The sequence below is a fragment of the Bos indicus genome, chromosome 15, assembly GCF_029378745.1.
Source record: "Bos indicus isolate NIAB-ARS_2022 breed Sahiwal x Tharparkar chromosome 15, NIAB-ARS_B.indTharparkar_mat_pri_1.0, whole genome shotgun sequence".
Taxonomy (NCBI): domain Eukaryota; kingdom Metazoa; phylum Chordata; class Mammalia; order Artiodactyla; family Bovidae; genus Bos; species Bos indicus.
Window position 1 is genome coordinate 35,569,241 of NC_091774.1, and position 25,394 is coordinate 35,594,634.

Sequence of the window (25,394 nt, forward strand, 5' to 3'; positions counted from 1 at the left end):
TCTTTATTATGAGTACTAAGGAGAAGTCTAGGACTAAGATAATGTCTAATAAATGGACTAAGATAATGTCCAATAAATGCTTCTTAGGACAGAGGCAAATTAAACCTCTCCTATTGAGATAAGATGTGGGCCATTACATCTTCTATTAATCTGGATCTGATTAAACACCAGAACTGAACTTATTCTAAACCTTTGAATAGCTTCCTGCTGGCCTCCCATCATGTTTTGAGTCTCTTACCATGATGTACAAGACCCTCTGTCATCTAGCCCATGATGCCTTCCAAGCTCATCTTTAGGCCAATCATGGCCTCCACTTCCCAGGCTAGCTTCCAGAAACATTTCCTACTCCCAGGTTTCTATATGTCTCCTGCACCTTGGCCTGGGATGCCTCCCAGTCTTTCTCCTTTTCTCAGCCACATCTTCAAGCAATAGACATAATCTCTAGGAAGAAAGATGACCCACCTTCCCCCACTGCTTTATACTGAATTAGGTGTCCAATCTTATATCTCCAAAATACATTATACACTTATCATATATTCATTGTAGTAATCTTTTTTTTGGTATTAGTCTCCCTTGAGTTAAGGGCTGCAAATGAGACTCATCTTTGTAATCCCAATATTTAGCTCAGTGTCTGGCATGCTTAAATATTTGTCAAACAATTATTTAATTACATTTACCTTTATTTCCTCTATGTCTGCTTTCTGGAGCTTTTCTCTGAAATGACTATCTGTTTCCAGCACATCAATCACTTGCTTGAGGTATTCATCATAATAAAGTCCAGTATCCTTCAAATTAAGAAACAAACAATAACTCTTCTGAAAGTTTTTCCTTCCCTGTATCTAAAGATCTCAATCCTAAAAAACAAAACAAACAAAAAAATGTCTAGAAATATGGTATTGAGACAAACCTACTTTGACAGTTTGGGCAGTCAAAGTTAAAAAACTATTTCTCAAATGAAGAATGTTATATCAGAACCAATGTCATGTTTTACTCCTATGTAAAAGCCAATTTTCTATACCACTTAGACAATGTAGACTTAACCAATAATATTAAAATTATTGAGTTTACCCCATTGTTACCTGTCTCGTTCATTGTTATCTGTCTCTCCTCTGAACATAATGTTTTCTTGGCTGGTTATCTCCATCTTGGAAATGTATTATGGTTAATTCTCTTATATACTATCTAATATACTAATTAGATATATGTATCTAATATAACTACATTAAATAAATTTTTTCTAATATTAAACAACAACATATTCATTATACTTTTTACTACTTTTTGAAAAATAGTTCCTAAATTTCCAATTTTATAAGTAATAAATTTAGTTAAAATTCTTCCCACAAGGTTATCTTTGTCATTTCACTTACTGGTGGTTCTATCTTTGCACTGTCCACAGGCTGAGTAGTTTTCACTTTTGTCTTGTCTATGTCAATAGGCACAGCTTCAAGAGCAGTAAGTGCACACGTAACCAGGAGAAAACAACACTGTGGAAGGGTGGTCCTCCACGTCATCTGAAAGAAAGGTACAATTATGTTAAGGTTCTGAAAAAACATTTTCAAACTATATATATATACACCACATTATCACATTAATACCACATTAATAATACCATTAATAATATAATATACTCAACTTTAGGGAGCTTAATTCTAGGAATTAAAATTTCTAGGAATTCTAGAATTCTAAGAAAAGGGTTAAGAATACATTATAACATCAAAAATAATGCTTAAAATAGATCACTAAAGAAAATCAGGAAAGAAATGCTTTTCAGCTAAGATTAAAAAGACAAGTAAACAAAATTTTAAAGTTTAAACTGCTTATATAAGAAAACATTTGGTTAATTTAAAAAGTTTCAAATAAAGATGGTAATGAGGAACTCAATTTTTAAAAAAATAAACAGCCCAAGTTTAAGAAAGGGAGAAGGGAAAACTATATATTTTTTCTCAATTAAAATACTAAAGAGCCAAAATTACTTCTGGATATGATATTTAAATTAGCTTTGATCTAATTTTGAAAGTAATTTGCTCTATGAACATAAATTGATTTAAAAAGACAAATAACTGACTACAAATATTCTCTTAACCTTACCAGACATTATTTTATCATAGCCAATGTTGTTCAGTCGTTAAACCATGTCCGACTCTTTGTGACCCCATGGACTGCAGCATGCCAGGTTTCCTCATCCTTCACTATCTCCCGGAGTTTGATCAAACTCATGGCCATTAAGTTGGTGATGCCATCCAACCATCTCATCCTCTGCTGCCCTCTTCTCCTCTCACATATGACAAAGTTCTTTTTGGTCATTAATTTTTCAAATAAATAGGTCAATAAAATATCAAGCAGGATGTAACAGGGTTGAAGCAAAAGAGTAACAACTAGTGCTGGTCCCACAATATTATTCAAATCTTGGGGATCCCTGGTGTTCCAGTAGTTAAGAATCCACCTTGCAAGGCAGGGGACATCAGTTCAATCCCTGGTCCAGGAAGATCCGACATGCCACTGGGCAACGAAGCCTATGTGCCACAACTCCTGAGCCCATGTGCTGCAGCTACTGAAGCCTGTATGCCTAGAGCCCGTGCCCGCAACAAGACAGCCACAATAATGAGAAGTCCAAGCGCCACAACTGGAGATAACCCCCGCTCTCCACAGCTAGAGAAAGCCTGCACATAGCAACCAAGAGCCAGTGCAGCCAAAAATAAATAAGTAAATCTTTAAAAGAAATACATTGTTCAAATCTTGCTTATTAATTTTCTACTTCATAAGGATATTTGTAGCTCTAATTCTACTACAAGAATTAGAATGAATGAAAAGCTCATACTTAATTTATTTGATATACATAGACTGATAACAGGATCTAAGTAAAAAATAATGGTCTGACCATCAATCTGGAATATGCATTATTTAATTCAGAGACTTCCAAACTTAGCTGACCATGGACTTAATTTTTTAAGTAACATGTCTTTATCCACAGAACACAGTTTGGGAGAATACACTGCCTCATTTTCACCACAACCCTAAGTAGGATATAGCAGTGACTCATTTTACAGATGAAGAAATTTTTAATGGAAATAATTCACCCACACAGCATTGTCTTGAATTAACAAAATCACTAGAATTCACATTTTAGTGCTATTTCTAGTATATCAAAATTTTTAGCATCATTATTGAGATACAATTCACTTGCCAGAAAATTCTCCCATTTAAGGTACAGGATTTGTCTATTCTATAAAGATGCTACTCAAAGTTTAGTTCTCAAACTTAAAGGATAAAATTATCTGGGAGCTTGTTGGAAATGCAAATTCTCAGGTTGCATCCAACACTTCTAGAGTCAGAATCTCTGGGGTGGGACCCTGGAATCTGCTTTAACAAACATTCCAAGTGATCCTTACATATGTATACTCAAGTCCAAGACTCACTCTTCTCTAGGACACTAGTCCTTCAACACGACTGTTGTGAGTAAATGTTACTTATAATGAAATGTTTGAGAGATACTGGCTCAATGTAGTTAAATATGTTCCCATCTTCGTAAGACTTTGAGGACTTGTGACGGGCTACTCAGTGTTAGGAATCTCTAACAGAAGGATGATTTGTTTTTCCACAGAATCTTTTCCTGGCCATGAATCACCTCCTCTTCTCACAACGATTTTTTATGATAACAAAGGTTTATTTCTCATTCATGCTTCATGCCCACTATAGGTATATGTTTTGCCTTTGTTCTTTTGAGATATAATTTACATGCTATAAAACTTATCCTTTCCAAACACACAATTCAGTGGTTTTTAGTATATTCCAAAGGCTGTGCAATTATCAACATAATCCAATTTTAGAACATTTTCATCATACCAAAAAGAAACCACATACCTATTAGCAGTCATTCCCCATTCCCTCTATTCTCTCAGTCTGTGGCAACCACAAATCTACTTTCAGTCTATATAGATTTGCCTACTCTGGACATTTTATATAAATGGAATCATATAACATATGGCCTTTTCTGTATCTGGCTTTTTTCATTTAGCATTATGCTAAATGTTGTAACATGTTGTAACATGAATCAGCACTTCATTTTTTTTTTTTTTTTTACAGCTGAATAGATATTCTACTGTATGGATATTCTACATTTTATCAGTTCATCAGTTGATGAAAATTTGGGTTATTTCTGCTTTCTTTTTTTTATTAAAGATTACAATAAACGGTCTCCTTTTTTGTTTTTGCTTTAAAATTTTATTTATTTTTTGGTCACATTCAGTCTTTGCTGCTACGAGTGGGCTTTCTCTAGTTGCAGGGAGTGGGGGCTACTCTTCATTGCGGTGCACGGGCTTCTCATTGCGGTGGCTTCCCCTGCTGCGGGGCACAGGTTCTAGGCTCCAGGGCTCAGAAGTTGCAGCTCTCAGGCCCTAGAGCATGGGCTTAGTAGTTGTGCCACACAGGTTTAGTTGCTCCACAGCATGTGGAATCTTCCCAGACCAGGAATCGAGCTCATGTCTCCTGTACTGGCAGGCAGATTCTTAGCTACTGCACCACCAGGGAAGTCCTACTTGTACTTTTTTTGGCTAGTATGAATAATACTACTATGAATATTTATGTTCCAGTTACTGTGTTTGATGCAGCAACTTGAATTCTTTTTGTTGTATATCTAGGAGGAGAATTGCTAGATCAATTCTGTAACTCCATTTATAATTTCTTGAGGAACTGCCAAACTGTTTTCCATGGCAGCTAGATCTTTTCCCACTACCACCAGCACTACATAAGGGCTCCAATTTCTACATCCTTACTAACACACGCTATTTATTGTCTATCTTTTATTATAGCCAACCTACTGGGTGTGAAGCAGTATCTTATTGTGAGTTTGTTTTATTGGCTACTGATGTTGACCATCTTTTCAAGTGTTTATTAGCTATACATTTTACCTTTTAAAAAACTAATTTAAAAAGTGTGAGTTAGTTTTTTTTTAATTCTGAATTGAAATTTTTGTTTACCTTTGCAAGTCCCCTATGCCACTGTAAACAGGCTGACCAATCTAATGACTATTAGACAACACTAGAGTTTTAAGTGTAATCACGACTGAAAAGCCCAAGTTATGACTTAACTGCTCAAGTCAATTTTGATGTTTTCTACATATACTTCTGGGGCTTAATTGAGTCTCAATGGCCCCTAACATGGTACACATATAGTTAGAAAATGAATAATTGCTAAAATGATTTGGGCATGCATGCTAAGTTGCTTCAGTCATGTCCGACTCTTTGTGACCCTATGGATTGTAGCCCACTAGGCTCCTCTCTCCATGGGATTCTCCAGATAAGAATACTGGAGTAGGTCGCAATGTCCTCCTCCAGGGACTCTTCCCAACCCAGGGATTGAACCTGCATCTCCTGCAACTCCTGCACTGCAGCCAGATCCTTTACTGCTAAGCCATCAGGGAAGCTCAATGACTTGAATAGTCTCTACAGTGTGCATGTGGAAAGTCAGCTCGGTGATACACCTCCATAACTTCACTTTGCAAACCCTACCAGGAACTGTGACTGCTATCACTTGATACAGTAAATCCAGAGTTTAAAAGACCCTTTCACACAGACTCCTTCCTCCACCCTGGGTTCATCTCCCACGTTACTCAGGCTCTCCTTTTCCCACCATATAGCACATACATTAATAAACAGTTCTGCTTAGCAATTGGAAGCTAAGTTGCATGGTGTTAATTATGCCCTTTTTTATAGTGTCCACCTTTACTTCAATACACAATAGAAGCCTGAGAGTAATGAAAATAAACCTTAGTTAAATACAGTCTTGGAAGTGGAATCGCTTCACCAATTTGTCATTTCTACTCTCTCATTCTTTTTTCAAGTCTATCATAAAATGAAGAGAGTCATGGAGGAATGTGTGTATATGAAAATGTCTGTGTGCATGTGTCCTGATAGAATCTCCAAGTGACAAAAAGTCTCTGAGCATCTGCTCTAAAACAGTGGATGAGTTTATGGTGCATAAACATATAACTGAGTCCTGCTGCTGCTGCTGCTGCTAAGTCGCTTCAGTAATGTCCGACTCTGTGCGACCCCATAGACAGCAGCCCACAATGCTCCCCCGTCCCTGGGATTTTCCAGGCAAGAAAACTGGAGTGGGTTGCCATTTCCTTCTCCAATGCATGAAAGTGAAAAGTGAAAGTGAAGTTGCTCAGTCGCCTCCGACTCGTAGCGACCCCATGGACTGCAGCCTACCAGGCTCCCCCATCCATGGGATTTTCTAGGCAAGAGTACTGGCGTGGCTTGCCACTGCCTTCTCCAAACTGAGTCCTAGGCTTATTATAAATAACAACAGAAACCATCTATTGAGTGTCTACTAAGTACTTCCCTGGTGACTCAGCTGGTAAAGAGTCCTCCTGCAAAGTGGGAGACCTGGGTTTGATCCCTGGGTTGGGAAGCTCCCCTGGAGAAAGGAACAGCTACCCACTCAAGTATTCTGGCCTGAAGAATTCCATGGACTGTATAGTCCATGGGGTCGCAAAGAGTCGGACACAACTGAGCAACTTTCACACACACACACACACACTACATACTAATCATGCTAAATTTTTTTATTACATTAATTTAATTCTTACAATGGCCCTGTGAAATAAATACTATCATTCCCATTTTAAAGTACAGGAATCTGAAACATATCAGTTAAAAAATTTGAACTGGGTCACATGGCAGTAAGTGGTAGATCCAGAGTTTGGACCTGGGAGTGACTGACTCCGAAGCCTATGTCTGCTTTTACACAGTGATTCTCAAAGCGTGGTGGTCCCTGAGCCAGCAGCACCAGCACCACTTGGGAATTTGTTAGAAATGCAAATTATTAGGGTTTACTCCAGATCATCTAAATCAAAGAATCTTTGAGGGAGGTGGGGGGGTGAGGGGTGCAAACTCTATTTTAACAAGCTCTACAGGTGGTTCTGAAGCAGCTAACATTTGAAAGCATACTGCTTCCCTTAGCTCTGTTATTCACAAACCTCCTCTGCAATGAGAGACAAAGAGAATGCTTATCTGAAAAGTAAATTTGGATCCTCAAGGAAAAGAAAAATGGATGATACTACCACGTGTAAAATAGACAGCAAGTGGGAAGATGCTCTCTAATACGGGGAGCTCAGCTTGGTGCTCTGTGATGATCTAGAGGGATGAGACAGGGGAGGTGGGAGGCTCAAGCGGAAGGGAATGCGTGCATGCTAAGTCACTTCAGTCGTGTGTCTTTGCAACCCCATCGACTGTAGCCCGCCAGGCTCCTCTGTCTATGGAATTTTCCAGGCAAGAATACTGGAGTGGGTTGCCATTTCCTTCTCCAGGGGATCTTCATGACCCAGGGATCAAACCCCACATCTCTTAAGTCCTGCATTGGCAGGCAGGCTCTTTACCACTAGCAGGAAGTAGAAGGCTCAAAAGGGAGGGGATATATGTATACATATAACTGATCCACTTTGTAGTACAGCAGAAACTAACACAATATTGTAAAGCAATTATACTCTAATTTTTGTAAAAGGTGTTATACCTAAGAAGAGTAAGGCAAATTAAATTTAGGTGTATACACTATCCACTTGCTATGTAATCATAGGTCAGTCAATTAACTTTCCCTGCTTGTTTCCTCATTTTTTAAAATAATGAATTTTTTAAAAGAGAATTCAATTAGACCTCAGTATTATTTACACTCTTAGATTCTATTATTAGTTAATTCCATTGAATAAAGTGTAGATCTTTTCTGCTACATTATCAGAAATACTAATAAAATTGTTTGTATTCACACCAATTGTAAGAAATGATTAAGCTATATGATTTATAAATGCCTTTTAAACCAAACACTGCTTATTCAGCCAGCTGAAAACTACCTTGGTAGATCAAATAGAAGATTTAGGTGGTGGGATACAAAGAACACAAAAATCAACTACCAATAAAATTTCCTGTCTAGATATAGTAAAAATGAAGTAAAGCCAGGAACGTCTCACACTTTGGACAGAGTGTGAGACACTGTACACTTTTTAAAGAGTGAATTTTAAGATATGTGAATCATACTTCAACTTTTTTTTAAAGTAATGAAAAATAGAGTAAAAAACCTGAGCTTGTAAAAGAAGTGTGAGCATTAAAAAAGGAACAATTACAATTTCAAGCATAATTTACTCTAAAAGTATGTAAGTTTTAAAATTATCTAAGCTCTATAACTTTTCATAATTATCCAGTTTTTACATTCTTAATCATTTTTGTCTAGATAAAATGACTATTATCATACTAGAAAAGTGAAAACCTTGCACTTTAATTTTGGATTTATCTGTTTTTCCTTATAATTCTGTCCATTTTCCTTTAAATATTTTGAGGCTGTGTTTTTAAATGTACACAAACAAGATTTTCTAGGTTTCTGGTAGATTTAATCTTTTTCACATTTGAGTGACCTTTATATCCTAATTTGCCTTAAGGTCTCTTTTGATAATTTTTAAACCAATTTTCTTTTGACTAGTGTGTAGATACACATACACACCCACACACACATTCTCACACGCTTTCTTAAAATTCAGCATAAAAATCTTTCCAAAAAAACAAAACAAAACAAAAAAATCTTTCCAACTAGAATATTTTCTCTGTTTATATTATCAAATTACTGACAATGAACTTAATTCCTCAGTTTAACATCTCAGAAAGCAGAGTGGTTTTCAGTTAACAGAACATTAAAAAGTGGTTGACTAAGTGGCAGTAGCAACATAATCTTTACTGCCAGCACATACATGAACTTTATTATAGCTATTTCTACTGCCATTACTTTAGACTGAGTTTTTGCATGTTTTTGTCTCTCACAAATTGAATTTAATTGCCATTTAATACATCTTCAAAAGGAATAAATTATGATTTGGCATTAAAATGAAAGGCTATTTGGGGGAGTTCCCTAGTGGCCTGGTTTGACCAGTCAATCCTAAAAGAAATCAATCCTGAATATTCTTTGGAAGGACTGATGCTAAAGCTGAAGCTCCAATTCTTTGGTCACTTGATGCAGAGTCAATTCATGGGAAAAGACCCTGGCATTGTGAAAGACTGAAGGCAGAAGAAGAAGGGGACGACAGAGGATGAGATGGTTGGATGGCATCACCAATTCAATGGACATGAGTTTGAGCAAAATCTGGGGGATAGTGATGGACAGGAAGCCTGGCGTGCTGCAGACCATGCCTTCACCAAGAGGACACAACGAAGCAACTGAACAACAACAACGACAACTGGTGGCCTAGTGGTTAGGATTTTGGGCTTTCACTGCCCAGGGTCAATCCCTGTTCAGGAAACAAGATGCCACAAGCCTTCTGGCCAAAAAAAAAAAGAAAGAAAGAAAGAAAGAAAAAGCTATTTTGTAAACATAGAAATGAAGTAGCTGATACTAATAAAGCAAATATTTGATGTTAAAGGAATAATTGCAACTTTACACTTTCTTGTAAAGGAACATCTAAGTGTTTCACCTGACTACAGACAGGAAGATACCCACAAATAGACAAAACTACCTTACATTTTGAGATAGAACAAGATTATTTATAAGCAGCCAAACAATGCAAATGAAGGCAGCAGAAACTATGTCTCCAATAAAAAAAATTATATAGAATATAAGACTGATTTCATGGATTCATGAACAAAGTCAACTTGTCAGAGACTTCCAACCAACACTGAACAGAAGCCACATAACTTCCAAGTAATTTTGAGGAAAAAACAAAGATGAATTTAGTCCATAGGAAATGCTGAAAAAATCCTGCTGCCCTTTTACAGGTCTCCAAATGATACAGTAATGCTAAAGGTGCTAAAGAGACTGATACTCCAAGAATGAGTTACACAAGAAATAGCACACTGTTCTTGCCTGGAGAATCCCAGGGACGGGGGAGCCTGGTGGGCTGCTGTCTATGGGGTCCACAGAGTCGGACACGACTGAAGCGACTTAGCAGCAGCAGCAGCAGTAACACTGGCTTAGGCATCTATGGCCAAAAGTTCCTGCCATATTAAAATTTAAACTACAAAAGAATTTCTCAAAAATGTTACTATACATGTAAAAGAGGGATTATGGCTAAGAAAGGAAAGTTAACTAAAGCTGGCTTGAATGTCCAAGAGCCTTTAGTAGCCTTTCAAGTGTGTGAGTTTAGTTCTGGATGCATTCTGAGGCTGCATACCTGAATATTTGAAGAATAGGTTGCCTGAAAGGTATCCCAACTGGATGTTATTTCTGATGCCATGTCTAGACAAACTGTAACCCCTCAGTGGTAAATAAATCACTGATGGAGGGACTGGGGAAAGAAGATGAATCTGACAACTTTCCATCATCATCTTTTGAAAAGCACCAGCATCAAAGCTTGTAAGATGATGATCATCTTCAGGAATGCACTGGCATCAAAGCTTGCAAAATGAAGGTCAGAAGCTTAGAAGAAAATTCCAGGCAAATGGTTTTAAAGAAACTCCTAGAATTAAATCACCATCACTCTCCACAGTAGAGAGGAAAATGTCATGTGGAAAACACTGCTGCTGCTGCTAAGTCGCTTCAGTCATGTCCGAATCTGTGCGACCCCATAGATGTCAGCCCACCAGGCTCCCCCGTCCCTGGGATTCTCCAGGCAAGAACAGTGGAGTGGATTGCCATTTCCTTCTCCAATGCATGAAAGTGAAAAGTGAAAGTGAAGTCGCTCGGTCGTGTCCGACCCTCAGCGACCCCATGGACTGCAGCCTACCAGGCTCCTCTGCCCATGGGATTGTCCAGGCAAGAGTACTGGAGTGGAGTGCCATTGCCTTCTCCGGTGGGAAAACACAAACAGTCACAATTATGAATCAAGGAAGCATTTCAGAAGACTTAGGTTATGAAGGTGAAAGAGTCTTAGAAATACCTTAACTGATTTATTTAGCTTCTTTAAATTTCTTAATGTATCTGAAAATGCAATGTAAGAAAAATCTGTATGTTTAAATGTATCTTAAAAGCACAGAATGAAATTTTAAGTGATAAAGAACTCAGTTTTATGGGCAATATGTATTCTATATGGTATAAAATGGTGTGTCTTAATATCAGTGTGTTAGGGGAAGCACACTGACTGAAACCTTGCACCCTAGCCAGGCACCATAGTAACCATTTGCATGAGCTGTTTTAGGATAGGAGGTAGTAACAAACACAGAGCTAATAAGCCACCATCAATCAGAAGAGTTCAGGAAAGATAAAAAGGAGACACCACATGTCCGACCACCTCCCAGAATCCTTGCTGGCATCCATCTTGGCTAAGCAATGCGCGTGTCACCAAGGACCCTCAGTCAGAATGACTGGCCAAAGACAACCTGGAAACTAACCCCATGACCATAAAACCCAAGACTCAGAACCACGTGGCAGAGCAGTTCTCCTGGGTTCCTTTACCCTACTGCTCTCCCCTTGGGCTCCCTTTCCAAAAAAATCTCTTGCTTTGTCAGCTCATGCGTCTCCTCAGGCAATTCATTTCTGAGTGCTAGATAACAGCCCACTTTTGGGCCCTGGAAGAGGTTCTCCTTCCTGCAACAAATGGAGTCTTAGAGTCAATGAAACACCACCTTTTTGGGGGCTTTCTATGTATCTTGCCTCTTTACTATTTATTTCCTTTCCTTTCTTGCCTGTATTTAAATTTTGTTTTTGATTGATGAAGAATTTTTTAAATATACTTTTCCCTTCTATTACTTTTGAATCTTTTAGTGTTTATTTTATAAATAATTAGGACAATTAACTTACTGGAGCCTAAAGCTAATAAAAACATTTACTTCTTAATAAGGCCTCAATAAAAGTTAACTGTTATCATAACAAAAGAAATGAACATTTTTCTAGCTCATTAGGTATAAAAGTAATGTTATAAAAATCTCTTTAAATGCCAAGATAATGTCAAATGTGTCAGAGACAAGTTTCCAGATTTTCGTGAATCCAGTATACAAATGTCCATACAAAAGAAGGAGAGATGAGTGACAAAGACAAGCAATGGGGAAAAAAGGAAACTAATTTATTGATACTTTTCTTCCACTATCAGATCAGTAAGAATGGCCTTCTCCTTTCTTTTATCAACCTCTTTGTCCATAAGAACAGAGACCTAAAGAGAAAATACTGGGCTAAATGAGGTTGACACAGTAGACTGATCCAAACCAGGATAGGCTGAAATTAACAGTCTAAAGTAGGATAATGGAGGGAGGAGGGAGGAGGGTTCAGGATGGGGAACACATGTATACCTGTGGCAGATTCATTTTGATATATGGCAAAACCAATACAATATTGTAAAGTTAAATAAAATAAAATTTTAAAAAAAGGAAAAAAAAAGAAGAAAAAAATAAAAGTAGGATAATGTAAAATTCTAAATCAGGCAGTGATCTCAAGACAGCATGGAAAGCACTGATCCCAAAGGCATTAGAGCCTTAAGCAAAAGCACAAAATAAACAGAGTTCTTAAGCCTCTCCTAACATTCAGTAGATACAAAATAATTTCCCTCAATTTCCAAGTCCTAAAAATAAGCTTCTCTATTCTTCCCTGTCTCCACCAAAACAAAATTCCCATTCATACACAGAGGCACATTTCTCAACTACTGATTCTTACCAGTAATTATCTGGATTAAGTCTACCTGGGGTGGGTGTGGATGGGTGGGTGTGGGTGTGAGTGGGTAGGGGTGTCTGTGTGTGTGTGTCTGTGTGTGTGTGTGTTTCCTGTTTTGCTTATAGGGACAAATATCCTGAGTGGTTAACAAGAATGGTCGTGGGTAAGAAGGGTGAAGAATACAGAAAACTGAAACTGGTTTGTCTCGCTTTGCTTTCAACAGTCTCTCTTCCTTCTTCATTTATCGGTTTTTCCCTCCAACCTTCTTCTTTTACTCCTATTGCTCTTAAATTTAAGACTGAACTGAAGTATGTTTTCTTTACTCTGTTATCTGTTATTTATTAATTTAACAAACACTTAACTAAGTACCTACTATATTCCAGACATTATGCTGGATACAAAGGTAAGTGAGATAGACATGGTCTCTACCCTCGTCGGGTTTTCAATCCAATGTGGAAGGCAGCCTATTAAGTAAACAACTGCAATTTGAAAAAAGCTGCTTACAAAACAACATATAGCATTATTCTTTCTATTAATTGAAAAAAATTTAAGGCATTAAAATTGTATTCAGCAACTAAGAGATTTTCGGTCAGATGACTTACAATGCTAAATGCTCCTTACAGTCTTCCTAATATCCCTAAATGATGGAATCTTTAAGTTCTTCCCTCACCAATTTCCATTCCCTAAATTTCAGTTTCCTTTTCTCAAAATTTTATTTCAATTCACTGTCTTTACAGATAAAATGGCAATTGAAGCATTTCATGTGGCAAGTATAGGATATATTTGGGCTTCCCTGGTGGCTCAGACTGTAAAGTGTCTGACTGCAATGCGGGAAACCCGGGTTCAATACCTGGGTCGGGAATATCCCCTGGAGGAAGTAATGGCAACCCACTCCAGTACTCTTGCCTTGAGAATTCTATGGACAGAGGAGCCTGGTGGGCTACAGTCTATGGGGTCGCAAAGAGTCCGACACAACTGAGCAACTTCACTTCACTTCACTTCTATCCAAAAACTTCTAGAAGGAAATAAAATATTGGTATACCTAAATAAGTTAGGCAAGGGACAGTAGTTAAGTAAAAGGAAATTTCAAGACAGTTAACAGTTGAGTGGTTAAAAAAACACACACACAAAACCACAACATCTTTTAACCAACAAAGGCAACAATGTTCCTTGCATGACAACATTGAACTTAAAAGTATCTTAAGGTGGATAACAATTTTCAACATAAATTTACTTACTGATGATTTATTATGTGATACTCTTTGGATAACTTATGTGTCTTTTTAGTACTTTGCATAAAGCAAGTGGCTCAATAAATGTTAGCTATACAACAAACATCTACTATTGAATATTTATGGGTAATTTTTTTTAAATAACCAGAACAAATACCCAATTAAGACAGAAAGCCTTCTACAGTGAATCCTGGGATAAACATAAAAAAAGAAAAACAGTTTGTTAGATGAAAGTTATTTCCTTCTGGAGATAATGGCCAAACTTAAAACTCTCACATGACAAATTACTGAAGCTTCTTTAAATGCTTATCACAGCACACAGATCTCAGGGATGAAAGAGAAAAAGATTCATATTGTACAAACACTTCTATTTGCCAGTCAATATCCAAATCTTCCCTTCCTCTGCAATAACAAAAGCCCAATTTTATTCAAGGCAACCATGCATTCAGCTACATTTCTCTGCTTCCCTGGTACAGGATAATCTTTTGGTTATTATTATAACCAAAGGATAATTCCTTTGGTTCAGAATAATCTCCTTAAAGGGAGAGGTTGCATCTTTCTTTGTCTTTGCCTTGCTACCTGGAACTTTGTTTTGGTGGATACAGCTCTGGCAGCTATTTTGGACTATGAGGACCAGGGCCACATTTTAGGGATAACAGATCAAAGAAGTGGAAAAAGTTTAGGTCCCTGGAAACTTTATGAAGCTACTATCCTAGATTGCCTCCTTTAAGAATTATTTTACATGAGGAAATAAATTTTTTATGTTTAAGCCACCACTAAGTCTGTTTTCATTTTTGCTTTCTTAAATGATCCTGCAAGTGTGCTAAGTTGCTTCAGTCATGTCTGACTCTTTGCAATCCTATGGACTGTAGCCTGCCAGGCTCCTCTGTCCATGGGATTTTCCAGGCAAGAATACTGGAGTGGGTTGCCATGCCCTCCTCCAGGGGATCTTTCCGACCCAGAGATCAAACCCATGTCTCTTACATCTCCTGCACTGGCAAGAGGGTTCTTCACCACTGAGCCACCTGGGAAGCCCTCTTAACTGATCACTTACCTTCAAACAGGTAAAGAATTTCTATCTCCTTTTTACAGATGAGGCAACTGAGATCCAGAGAGGTAAGATGACTTGCACAATATCAAATTGGTGAAGAGGTGGGTCTGGCTCCTGTCTCAATGCTTTTTCACTAAGAACTGACTCTTCACAGGTTCTAAATATAAAAAATAAATAAAAATAAACATAAACATAAATTTAGGCTTATTACAGTGGTAGTAGCACATTACAGTGTATATATGTGTCAAATTCTGTGAAAATAAAAGGTGCCAACATTTCTATACTGTGGAAGGAGTCTATATCATATCCCAGTGGGGAAGGAAAAGAAATATATTATCCAAATAGAATCAAAGACCAAAATAAGCAAAGATATTTATTTATATGCCAAGGTTTTACCATATTGCTCTTCTTTTAAATAGTTAAGAAAAGTTCAAACTAAAAGCTTATTTTTTCCTCTTCAATGAGACTTCATTATACATTCTAAGTTTCCCCATTCAATCCTTAACTGAATTTTTTCTTAAAATCTTTATCTAGAATCCTTTTTTACTCTTATTACCACTTTTAAAAATTAAGCTTGGCCCATGCCTTAAACACAGAGATCAGTAATAAAGCACAACATCTCAAATTCTTTTTTGAAACCCACCACCCAACTGTAAAATATAAGGCAGTTATATTGCAAACTCACCAGTGAATATAATAAATTATTTCTAAGCAGTATATAAAGAAAATAAGGAAATAAAATATCTTCAAATTTTAAGAACACATATTTATTTCTTTTCATGGTACTATAATTAACATAAAATTATCTAAGCAGGAGAATGATCATATGCAACTTATGTTGGAAAGGCACATGACTTTTATTAGCATGGTCAAAAATAAACTGCAGATTGAATCCTAACCACTCCCATTTACTGCCAAGCTACTTGACTCTCTGAGTCTCGATTTTCCTATCCATAAATCAAACTAATACTTCTTCATAAGTTTTTGACTGGATGAAAATAAGAATGAATACAATGGAATTAGCACAGTACATGGCAACAGTAAATGCTTCAGAAACAGTAATGCCCTTCCTGTCTTGAAAATTTAATATCTATATATTTAAATAATAAAAATCTGTGTTGTAAACACCCAAAGTCATCGAACTTTAACAGCAATAAGCCAGTTTGACATATAACCTTAAAATGTCATTTTTTTTGGAAAGGCCATGTTAGAGCTCTCCCTAGAGCATGCCACAGCCAAAGTCTTGATGCAGGTCAATGAAAAAAATACAACCCACAAAAGAAGAATACAATCTCTTCCTCCCTGACATTAAAATAAAGTTTCTGAAAGAGACCCAGGTTTCTTCCTTCAAGTCAGGAAACTTGGGTTGCTTCAACCTACTTACTGTCAGTGTCAGAATTCCGACAGAGAAAAGGGGTGGGGTGGAGAAAAACAGATGGCTTCTAAATTTCTCCATGGCAGCAGCGAAAAGGGCAAAAGCCAACCTACGGCTCAACTCCATTTTTCCATTTGAAAGTGACAGTCAATAGGAAAGTGAGATTCACAATAAAACATCAGATGTATGACCAGCTGAGCTGTATTCTAACCCTTCCCTGTATCAAGATATCAGTATAGATCTTAGTGTCTTTGATGCTCGTATCTGTAGAAAAGGACACCAATCAAGAAAACCAGGATTTTGCCTTTTTTCTCAGTCTTAACAGATGGCTATAGTGTTAATTTTTTTTAAATCAACTCTTTTTAAAAACTGAAGTATAACTAACTAATTTACAATGTTGTGTTCCTTTCAGGTACACAACAAAGTGATTCAGGTATATCTATATCTATATCTATATATATATATATATATGTATATTCTTTTCAGGTTATTTTATATTATAGGTTATTAAGATATTGAATATAGTTCCCTATGATATACAGCAGGTCCTTGCTGCTTATCTGTTTTATAATTAATAATGTGTGTATTAATCTCAAACTCCTAATTTATCTCTCCCCAACCCGTACAGCATGCTTGATAATGAGTTTCTGAAAAACAAATACCATTGCTCATGTGTATATTCAATAAACATAAAAGCAACAGCAAAATTTTTAAATTTATTAAAATTATAATGTCTTCATTATTTACATGTACTGTACTTCAGAGCCTCTTGAAAGTGGAAGAGGAGAGTGAAAAAGCTGGCTTAAAGTTCAACATTCAAGAACAAAGATCATGGCATCCAGTCCCATCACTTCATGGCAAATAGATGGAGAAACAGTGGAAACAGTGTCAGACTTTATTTTTTGGGGCTCCAAAATCACTGCAGATGATGACTGCAGCCATGAAATTAAGACATTTACTCCTTGGAAGAAAAGTTATGACCAACCTAGACAGCATATTAAAAAGCAGAGACATTACTTTGCCAACAAAGGTCCGTCTAGGCAAGGCTATGGTTTTTCCAGTAGTCATGTATGGATGTGAGAGTTGGACTGTGAAGAAGGCTGAGAGCCGAAGAATTGATGCTTTTGAACTGTGGTGTTGGAGAAGACTCTTGAGAGTCCCTTGGACTACAAGGAGATCCAACCAGTCCATCCTAAAGGAGATGAGTCCTGAGTGTTCATTGGAAGGACTGATGCTGAAGCTGAAACTCCAATACTTTGGCCACCTGATGCAAAGAGCTGACTCATTTGAAAAGACCCTGATGGTGGGAAAGACTGAAGTCGGCAGGAGAAGGGGACGATAGAGGATGAGATGGTTGGATGGCATCACTGACTCAATGGACATGAGTTTGAGTGAACTCTAGGAGTTGGTGATGGACAGGGAGGCCTGGCATGCTACAGTCCACGGGGTGGCAGAGTCAGACACGACTGAGGGACTGAACTGAACTGAACTGTACTTCAGATAACTAAAATACTGTATGTTAAAAAATTCTGCCACAAAATAAAAGAAATGCAGCTACTATTTAACTTTTCATTAGGTTGCTTTAGATTTTTAAAATCAGAGCATGCTGGAACCAGAAATGATCTTAGAAGTGGTTCAGTTCAGATCCTACTTTTATAAAAGGTTTAAGGCACAAGGAAGTTAACTGACTTGGCCAAGATCACCTGGCAGAGCCAGGATTGGAATCTGGCCTTTAGAATTAATTCTAATGAAATACACTTTTTACCAGATTGTGGTGGTTTTAGAAAATTTAGATTAATCATTAAAGTTATCAAGGTTTTTCCTTGAATAAATTATTTTAAATTGTTAGAAGCCTGTTTTTTAAAGTCTATAAACTAACTGCATGTATTAAGCATAAGAATAACAGTTTCCCCATTTTAGATCTTCAATTATTTTTAAAAAGTTAATCATCTTTCATGTCAAATATAGTCAACTCAATTACTTACAATACTTAGAGGAGTAATTACTTTCAGAATTATTTTTGATACATTTTTAAATTTTACACTTGATTCCTCCAGCTACCCAGTACTTAAAATGGTATTTTGCACACTTCAGTCACCCAAACAGTCCTTAGAATGTGGAAAACACTTAGAAAGTGCGTATTCTAAATAACACAAAAATTAGTTTGGTATGTCTAGGAGGTATATAATATGCCCCCAAATAAAAAGACACTGGTATCGAGCATGCTACTGATATTCTATATTAGTGCCCATAATCAATTATTGCTGTTTTGAAGCATACCTTTATTGCCTTAGTTGTGCAAGTCATTTTAACTGGTATTTACAGAACACAAACCAACTTGGCAAAAAGCATACTGAAAGGGTATATACAAAATGTGTGGTATAAACAATAAATACCTCAGGAAATCAGAGATATGTAAATGCAACATGGACTCCACCCTTGCAAAACAGATAAAGTTAGAATAGATGGAGAACAGCATGGATAACTACAAGGAGACACATGAATTTTTCACTCATCTTGGAAAGCTGGAGCAGGTCATGGGGAGTTTCAAGACCAAGGTGAGAAACAGAAGTTCCTATGTTCACCCTAACAACAAGAGGGATATTATTTGATATTTCATTTCTAATTCTAAATTTCCATGTTTTTTCTTAAACTTTGGACTCTACTAACTGAGGAAGAATTGTTGAAATATCTGTTTGTTCAACATTTGTTGAACTTAGTTTTCAAATTTTATAAAACAAGAAATACAACTTGGCTTAAATCTGAACTAATCCAAGGCACTATCTATGAGGGACAAGATGCAAGAATCTGGAGACTGCCTCACACTATTCAACCGAATTTATGAGGAAGGATCGTAAGAAACAAGTAATTTAAGTAGGCTGTTAAAAAATATATATACTATAAGCTACCCGATCCAAATCTATTATACCACTAATCATATTACTTTTCATGCATTCCTGAAAGCAACCATCTCATCAATTCAGTTCTTATAAGGAAAGTCCACAATTTCCTTCAAACAAAATTGACAATCAGATATAATTGCATTTAACCTCTCTTCTCCCTCCTCCTCCCTTTTCTAACGAAAGTAATACATAGTTTGGTGTTCATATTCACCCATGGATTTAATAGCTTTAATAAAAGGCTTAGATGGCAGCATTCTTATTCAATTGTGTAAATGGACACTATCCAGTTTAGGAGTTTGGTAGACACTTTGAGACTTTCAAGAGGTTTCTGTCTCCAAGAAACGAGAATGGTTCAATGGTTCAAGTTCATATTTCCTCTCTTACTTAACTTTATAAAAATAATTGTCATCCAAAGCCACTGCCCGGAACCATCCACAACAATAACCACATTTAGTCACTCAGTTACCATTTAGCAGGTGCAACAAGAAAGTACTGTCTTTCTCAAACTCCATACCACCATCTTACATCTAAAGATTTGTCACTTAGGGAAAACAATACCACAACTGGCACCAACTTTCTCCTCTCCTGATGTCAGCGGCTGCCGGCTTAACAGAACCGGCAGAAGAGCAGGATTCACCGGCCTAGCTTAGCTCGGCGTCGCGGGATGTGGTGAGCATCAGCCTGGAAGTGGTAGGTGTACCCTGTTCACCAGTGAGCACCTCCCTCGCCCATCGCCCTGCCAAGGCCAGGCTGGAGCCCACCCCGGGACTCGGTCCTGCACTTACCGACCCTCGCCTGCTCTTCTCCAAGAGCCTGCCCCTTGATAGACCCCAAAGAAAGCACCGGTGCCCTGCAGCGGGTGGAACGGAGAAAGGGACCCCGCGCCTCCAGCTAGAGCTGGAACCTACTCCCCACTGTGCCCGTCCATAGTGGAGCTCCCACCATCCTCACTGCTGGGGCAGGGCAGGCGAACTGAGCTTTATCTCAGGACCTGCCCCAGCCTCCCGATCCTCACCCACCTTGAGGCCGCCAGCTTTACGAAGCCGGGTCTCCAAGCGCGAGGCTCCGCCTGCTGAATGCTTGCAGGGAACAGGCTGGCCTCTAAAGCCCCCAGCCGCCGGCTCTGCACTGTACTTCTACCCACGGCGCGCTCCCGCCTCCTTGCTGCCATGGCGACAGCCCGGGTCCCCGGCAGCCGCTGATTGGTCCCACCGGGAGAGTGGAAGGCGCCGATTGGCTAGGGCGGAGACCAGGCCGCGCCGGAGGGCTAGGAGGCGGGCGGTGTGGAGCTCTAAGGCGTAGGAGCCTCGGGGAGGGTGAGCCAAGAGGGACGTGGCGCTCTGCGGCGCGGACTAGGAAGCCGCGCCCCTTCCTTCTCGGGCTTTCATGGAGAATCCTGTGGAGCAGGATTTGGGTGGGTGAGGTGCTTACCCACGACCGGGACAAAAAAACAGGTGTCTCCTCGCCCTCGGCCGCCGGTGCGCGCTGGCAGCGCCCATACTGGTCAGGCGGTCAGGCGATTTTCGCCCGCAGGCCTCCTTTGGGTCTAATACCCCGGGCCTCCTCCTTGGCGGGAATCTTACCTGTATTTGTAAGCTCACCTACCCCGGTTTTGTTATGCCGTGGGCTACTGTGGCTTGATTGCTTTTTGTTTCACCTTCTCTCACACCTGTCTGCGGTATCTTTCTTTTCTCCGCACCCTCCTTCTTATAGAATTAAGACATCTGCTCCACACCCATCATTTTAAAGATGGGGGAACTGATCCTCAAAGATACTCGTGGCTCGAGGATTAGAGAAACTTTTGGAGCCTCAAGGCTGGTTTCGATTGAGTCTGCTAAGTAATGGCATCTTTCTCTGAAGCTGTTTTCTTGCTTGTAAAAATGGTGTTTATCTCAGAGTTGTTAGTGACGCTTAGATAAGATTCCAGAAAACCAGTATAGAACCTGCTGCATATGTTAGTAATGTTAGCTGCTTTTTATCAGGAAATAATACAGGATAGTAGCTAAATCACCTATTTGGAGCCCAACTGCCCACGTGAAACCAATTCCTTGACTCGCTTAAGCGCTGTGTGCCTCACTTTCCTTGTCTGTAAAATGAGAATAATAATAGTATCCTCCTCTTTACAGCATAAGTAAATAGAAGAGTGACAGGCACATAGTAAGTGTTCTATAAATGTTAGTACTTCTCATGTTAGTGGCTGAGCCAGGGCTGCAATTCAGCTCTCTAGATTCCAAGACCGGCGATCTCTACTCTTACACAACTCTCATCTGTACATGAAGAACAGTGCCTAGAAATTCAGCTTTTTTTAAGGTTCAGGAGGAAGTGCTTGTCCCTTTTCTTCAAATCTCAAACTATCTCCCTTACTGTCATGAAAGTCCTAGTATGTTGTGACTGCCTCCACTGAAGGTTTAATAGCAGAGGCAAATGCAAGGAAAATAATCATAGTTCTGATGGAGATATTGAAGAATGAAAGCACTAGAATAAGAAAGGATGTTCAAAAAGTTATGGTGTAGGAACACTAAATCTCTATCTGAAAAATATAAATACTAATGTGAAGGTATTGGTAATATTAATATGTCATTAGTAACCAATGTTAGTGTTAGATTAGGAGACAAGCCACATCCCGTCTCTGTGGAAAATACTAAATTGTAAATACATCAAAAGCAGGAAGTATCTTCCACATTTTTATTACCCATTATCTACCACAGGGCCAAACACACTGTGCTTGATCTAAGCCCTGACATTTGAGATAAACCCTTTAAAGGGAAGCCCTGAAAGATCTGGTAATTTTCTACACTATTATCAAGATAAATATTATTTATTATTATTATCTAGTAACCCAATGGAAAATAAGAAATTGGATTAGTCCAACAACACAATGAAAAGAGAAAGAACCATAGCTGGGTGACTGAGATGTCAGCAATATTCTCAGCAATATTCTGGGGTGAAGGAAGAATAAAACAGGAAGACAGGGCAAACATGAAACAGCAAGATTCAGGATTAGGAGAGATCACTAAGGAAGATATTTCAGTATGTCATGTGCCTGTAAAGCAGGCAACAGCATCTATACTAGTAAAGATGCTTTTGTGATGGAGAAAAATAAGAACATTAATCATGAACCCTGGAACTATGGGCTGAGGGACTTATAAGGAAATGTTACTTTATTTAATAGGTAAAACTCCAAACTTGGGGCTTTGGCACTAATGGAAAATCTCCTGATGGGGAGAAGGACGAAGAACACACTACTGCACTGTTCAAGGAAGAAAACAAGGCTTTGGAGTCAAAACTAGGTCCCAACCCTGCCTAAATTAAAAACCCGGTTCTATCTTTATTAGTTGAGTGTCCTCTGCCAAGTAACTTAACCTTTGTCCATAGCATAGCTTCCTTATTTATAACATGGAGGCAATAATAGTTCCCACTTCATAAACATGTGAGGATTAAATGAGTTCATATTTGTAAAGCAAAGAGGTTCTTGGCACATAGTAAGCCCATAGTCCATATATTAGTGTTGGATAAAATACTGATATCAGTTTCTCTATCTGCAACCTGGGATCATAATAGTGAACTTACTATAAGGTTCAAATGATGTGTGTAAACTGTTAGAGAAGAGATGCTCAAAGACATTATTTCTCTGCCCCTCCATCCCTACAAGCCTCCAATCTGTTACCTCTGAACTCCTTTCTGATTCACACTGCCACTGCCATCAAGGGGCTATTGCTCAACCTGGTCTAAGCAGGGATAAAATATCATTGCATAATTTTTCTTGACTCAGGTGAAAAGCTCAAAATGAGTTTACTGGAGGCCAGGAGAAAATGAAAGGGAAACAATTCCAGAGAACCAGCTGATGTGAAGCCTACCCCCATACTTTGGGTCCTCCAGGAAAAAACAAAAACAAAAAGGTGTCAGGGGGATTCTGGCTTTTCAATACTTCTACTTTCCCCTTCTCACTGTTTCTAGGGTCCCACAGGATATAACCTGACCAAGTTCCTCATTGCATTTAGAATGGAAGAGAGGGAGGCAGTAATACTTATAAGAAACAGTAAGTAATCTGAAGGAAGAAAACAACAGTACACTCTACATGGCCATCAAGACTTAGTAGTTTTATACGGTCTAGGTCAGTGGTCAGCAAACTATGGCCCTTGGGCCAAATTACCCAACTGCCTGTAAGGTATAGTTTGGGCCGAGGCAGAAAAGAAGGAGAGACGACCTCAATGGAAGTAGGTTACCTTTATTCAGGCAAGGAGGAGTGACAGTCAGCCTAATGACCAGGCTGAGTGCAAGAGGGATCAGGGAGGCTTCATATTTAAAGGGAGGTTTGTGGAAGCGATAAAGGAAACATTAGTCAGGTGGGATGTTTTGGGTATTCTTTAGTTGAGATGGCATTGGTAGTTGGGCAGGGGGTGATAAGTCCCCTGGGCAGGGGGTGTTAAGTCTCAGTTAGATACAACCGGCCTGGAGCATCAGGGTGAGACCTAAAGTTCGGTTTTGTTTTCTCTGAAGTTAGATGATTCAGCGAGGGCCTTTGACACTGTTGTTTTCTTTTCTAGGCCCAAAGACTCCTTCATTCCAGACCCTGAAATCATAAAAAATGGGGGAAAGGGCACTGTATCTCTCTGGCTACTACCTGCTCAATAGGGGTGACGATTTTGTGTCTGGAACAGAGGATTGTCCTAGGGCCCAGGGTCTCCTTTTCCTGAGCTTGGGATGAGGCTCTTGAGAAGAAGAATGGTCTTGACCTGGTCTCAAGAGATGGCCCGAGTCAGTTCTTGGAGAAATCTTTGAAACAGATTGAAGAGACAGGGTCCAAATAAGAGGAATAAAATGATAAGTACCAATGGTCCCAGGAAAGGGAGCAACCAAGGGAGGGCCTGTTGGAACAGGTTTTGGGGACTATAAAGGTTTTGTAACTTTTTTCTGTAGCGTTCAATTCTAAGTTCTTTGACTCTGCCCTGGAGTATGCCCTTTTCATTAACAAAATAGCAGCAGTCCTCTCCTAGGAAAAGGCAGGTCCCTCCCTTTTTCACGGTGAAAAGGTCCAGGACTCGCCTATTTTGTAGGGCCACAGAAGCTAATGAGTTAATTTGTCTTTGAATTGAAACGAAGGACTCCACTACCTGCTCCATGTCTTCATTAAGTTCTTGGGATATGCTAAGTCACTTCAGTCGTGTCCAACTCTGTGCGACCCCATAGACGGCAGCCCACCAGGCTCCCCCGTCCCTGGGATTCTGCAGGCAAGAACACTGGAGTGGGTTGCCATTTCCTCCTCCAATGCATGAAAGTGAAAAGTGAAAGTGAAGTCGCTCAGTTGTGTCCAACCCTCAGCGACCCCATGGACTTCAGCCTTCCAGGCTCCTCTGTCCATGCGATTTTCCAGGCAAGAGTACTGGAATGGGGTGCCAATGGGCCGAGGTCGAGATGCCCCCAATCCCAGTGCCTAGGGCTGCTGCTATGCCGGTACCAATCAGGAGGGGGGCTATGACAGCTCATCTTTTCCTGTTGGAAATTTCCCCTTGTGGGTAGACTATTTGTTCTACCTCTTCTTCTTTGAGGAATGTTAGACCTGGGATCAGGAAGACCAAGATGCAAGGTCCAAGGGGGTCCGGGGGAGACATGAATATGCATAGGTCCTGCAGAGAATGAAGAGTCTCGGATTGGTGCAATTATTTGTGCTGTTCCAGAGAACCCAAGTGGAACAGAAGGAGGGAGCAGAGTTTGTAAGACCAGTGTAGTTGGGACTAGAGTAGTTGATACAGGTTAGGTTTCAAGAGGCTGAGAGTAGGACATTGTCAGAGACTGGTCCAATGAGTTGTGTAGTTTTTTGTTGGGAAGGGGAGGTATAGTTGCCCTGTGACAGCCAGGTTGAGGGTAAGGGAATTGCTATGTGTGATGAGGGAGACAATGACATGCATATCCAACACTGGGATGTGTGTTGTGTGTAAAAAGAAGAGTTGAGAAGGTGGGTAAGGTGTTGGTTGCCAGAGGGAGGTTTTAGGAGAGGCCATAATTGGGAAAGGAGGTCTAGGCGTTTATAAGGTTCAGGAGTGGCCTGTAACCAGGAAATTATGTTCTTTATGACTTGTTCTTGGTTTTTTTCCCCCGATTTTGATCTAGTACCCCCCGCGTCTGAGTACCCCCAGTGGGTAATGGAATAGAAGCATGTTTCTTTCATTTGGCTTACAACAGGTGCTCATGAAACTCCTCTTTTGTACTTTAACAATGAGTAGGGATTTGGACTCCCCCCCACCGAGGTTCATGGTGCATGGTCTTGGAGCTGT

The 25,394-nt window shown here is 39.2% G+C and overlaps 1 protein-coding gene across 2 annotated transcripts in view; it reads right to left on the reverse strand.

Annotated features, from left to right (window-relative positions):
* Positions 1–20,295, reverse strand: part of NUCB2 (nucleobindin 2) — a 40,274-nt gene extending 19,979 nt beyond the window's left edge. For both annotated transcript variants that reach the window (XM_019975684.2, XM_019975683.2), the window contains exons 1-4: positions 20,139–20,295; positions 14,845–14,998; positions 1,371–1,514; positions 678–785 (exon numbers count right to left, since the gene is read on the reverse strand). In XM_019975684.2, the coding sequence (XP_019831243.2) occupies positions 678–785; positions 1,371–1,514 (252 nt within the window). In that variant the 5' untranslated portion in view covers positions 14,845–14,998; positions 20,139–20,295. The remainder of the gene's footprint in view (positions 1–677; positions 786–1,370; positions 1,515–14,844; positions 14,999–20,138) is intronic.
* Between the last annotated feature and the right edge of the window lie 5,099 nt (positions 20,296–25,394).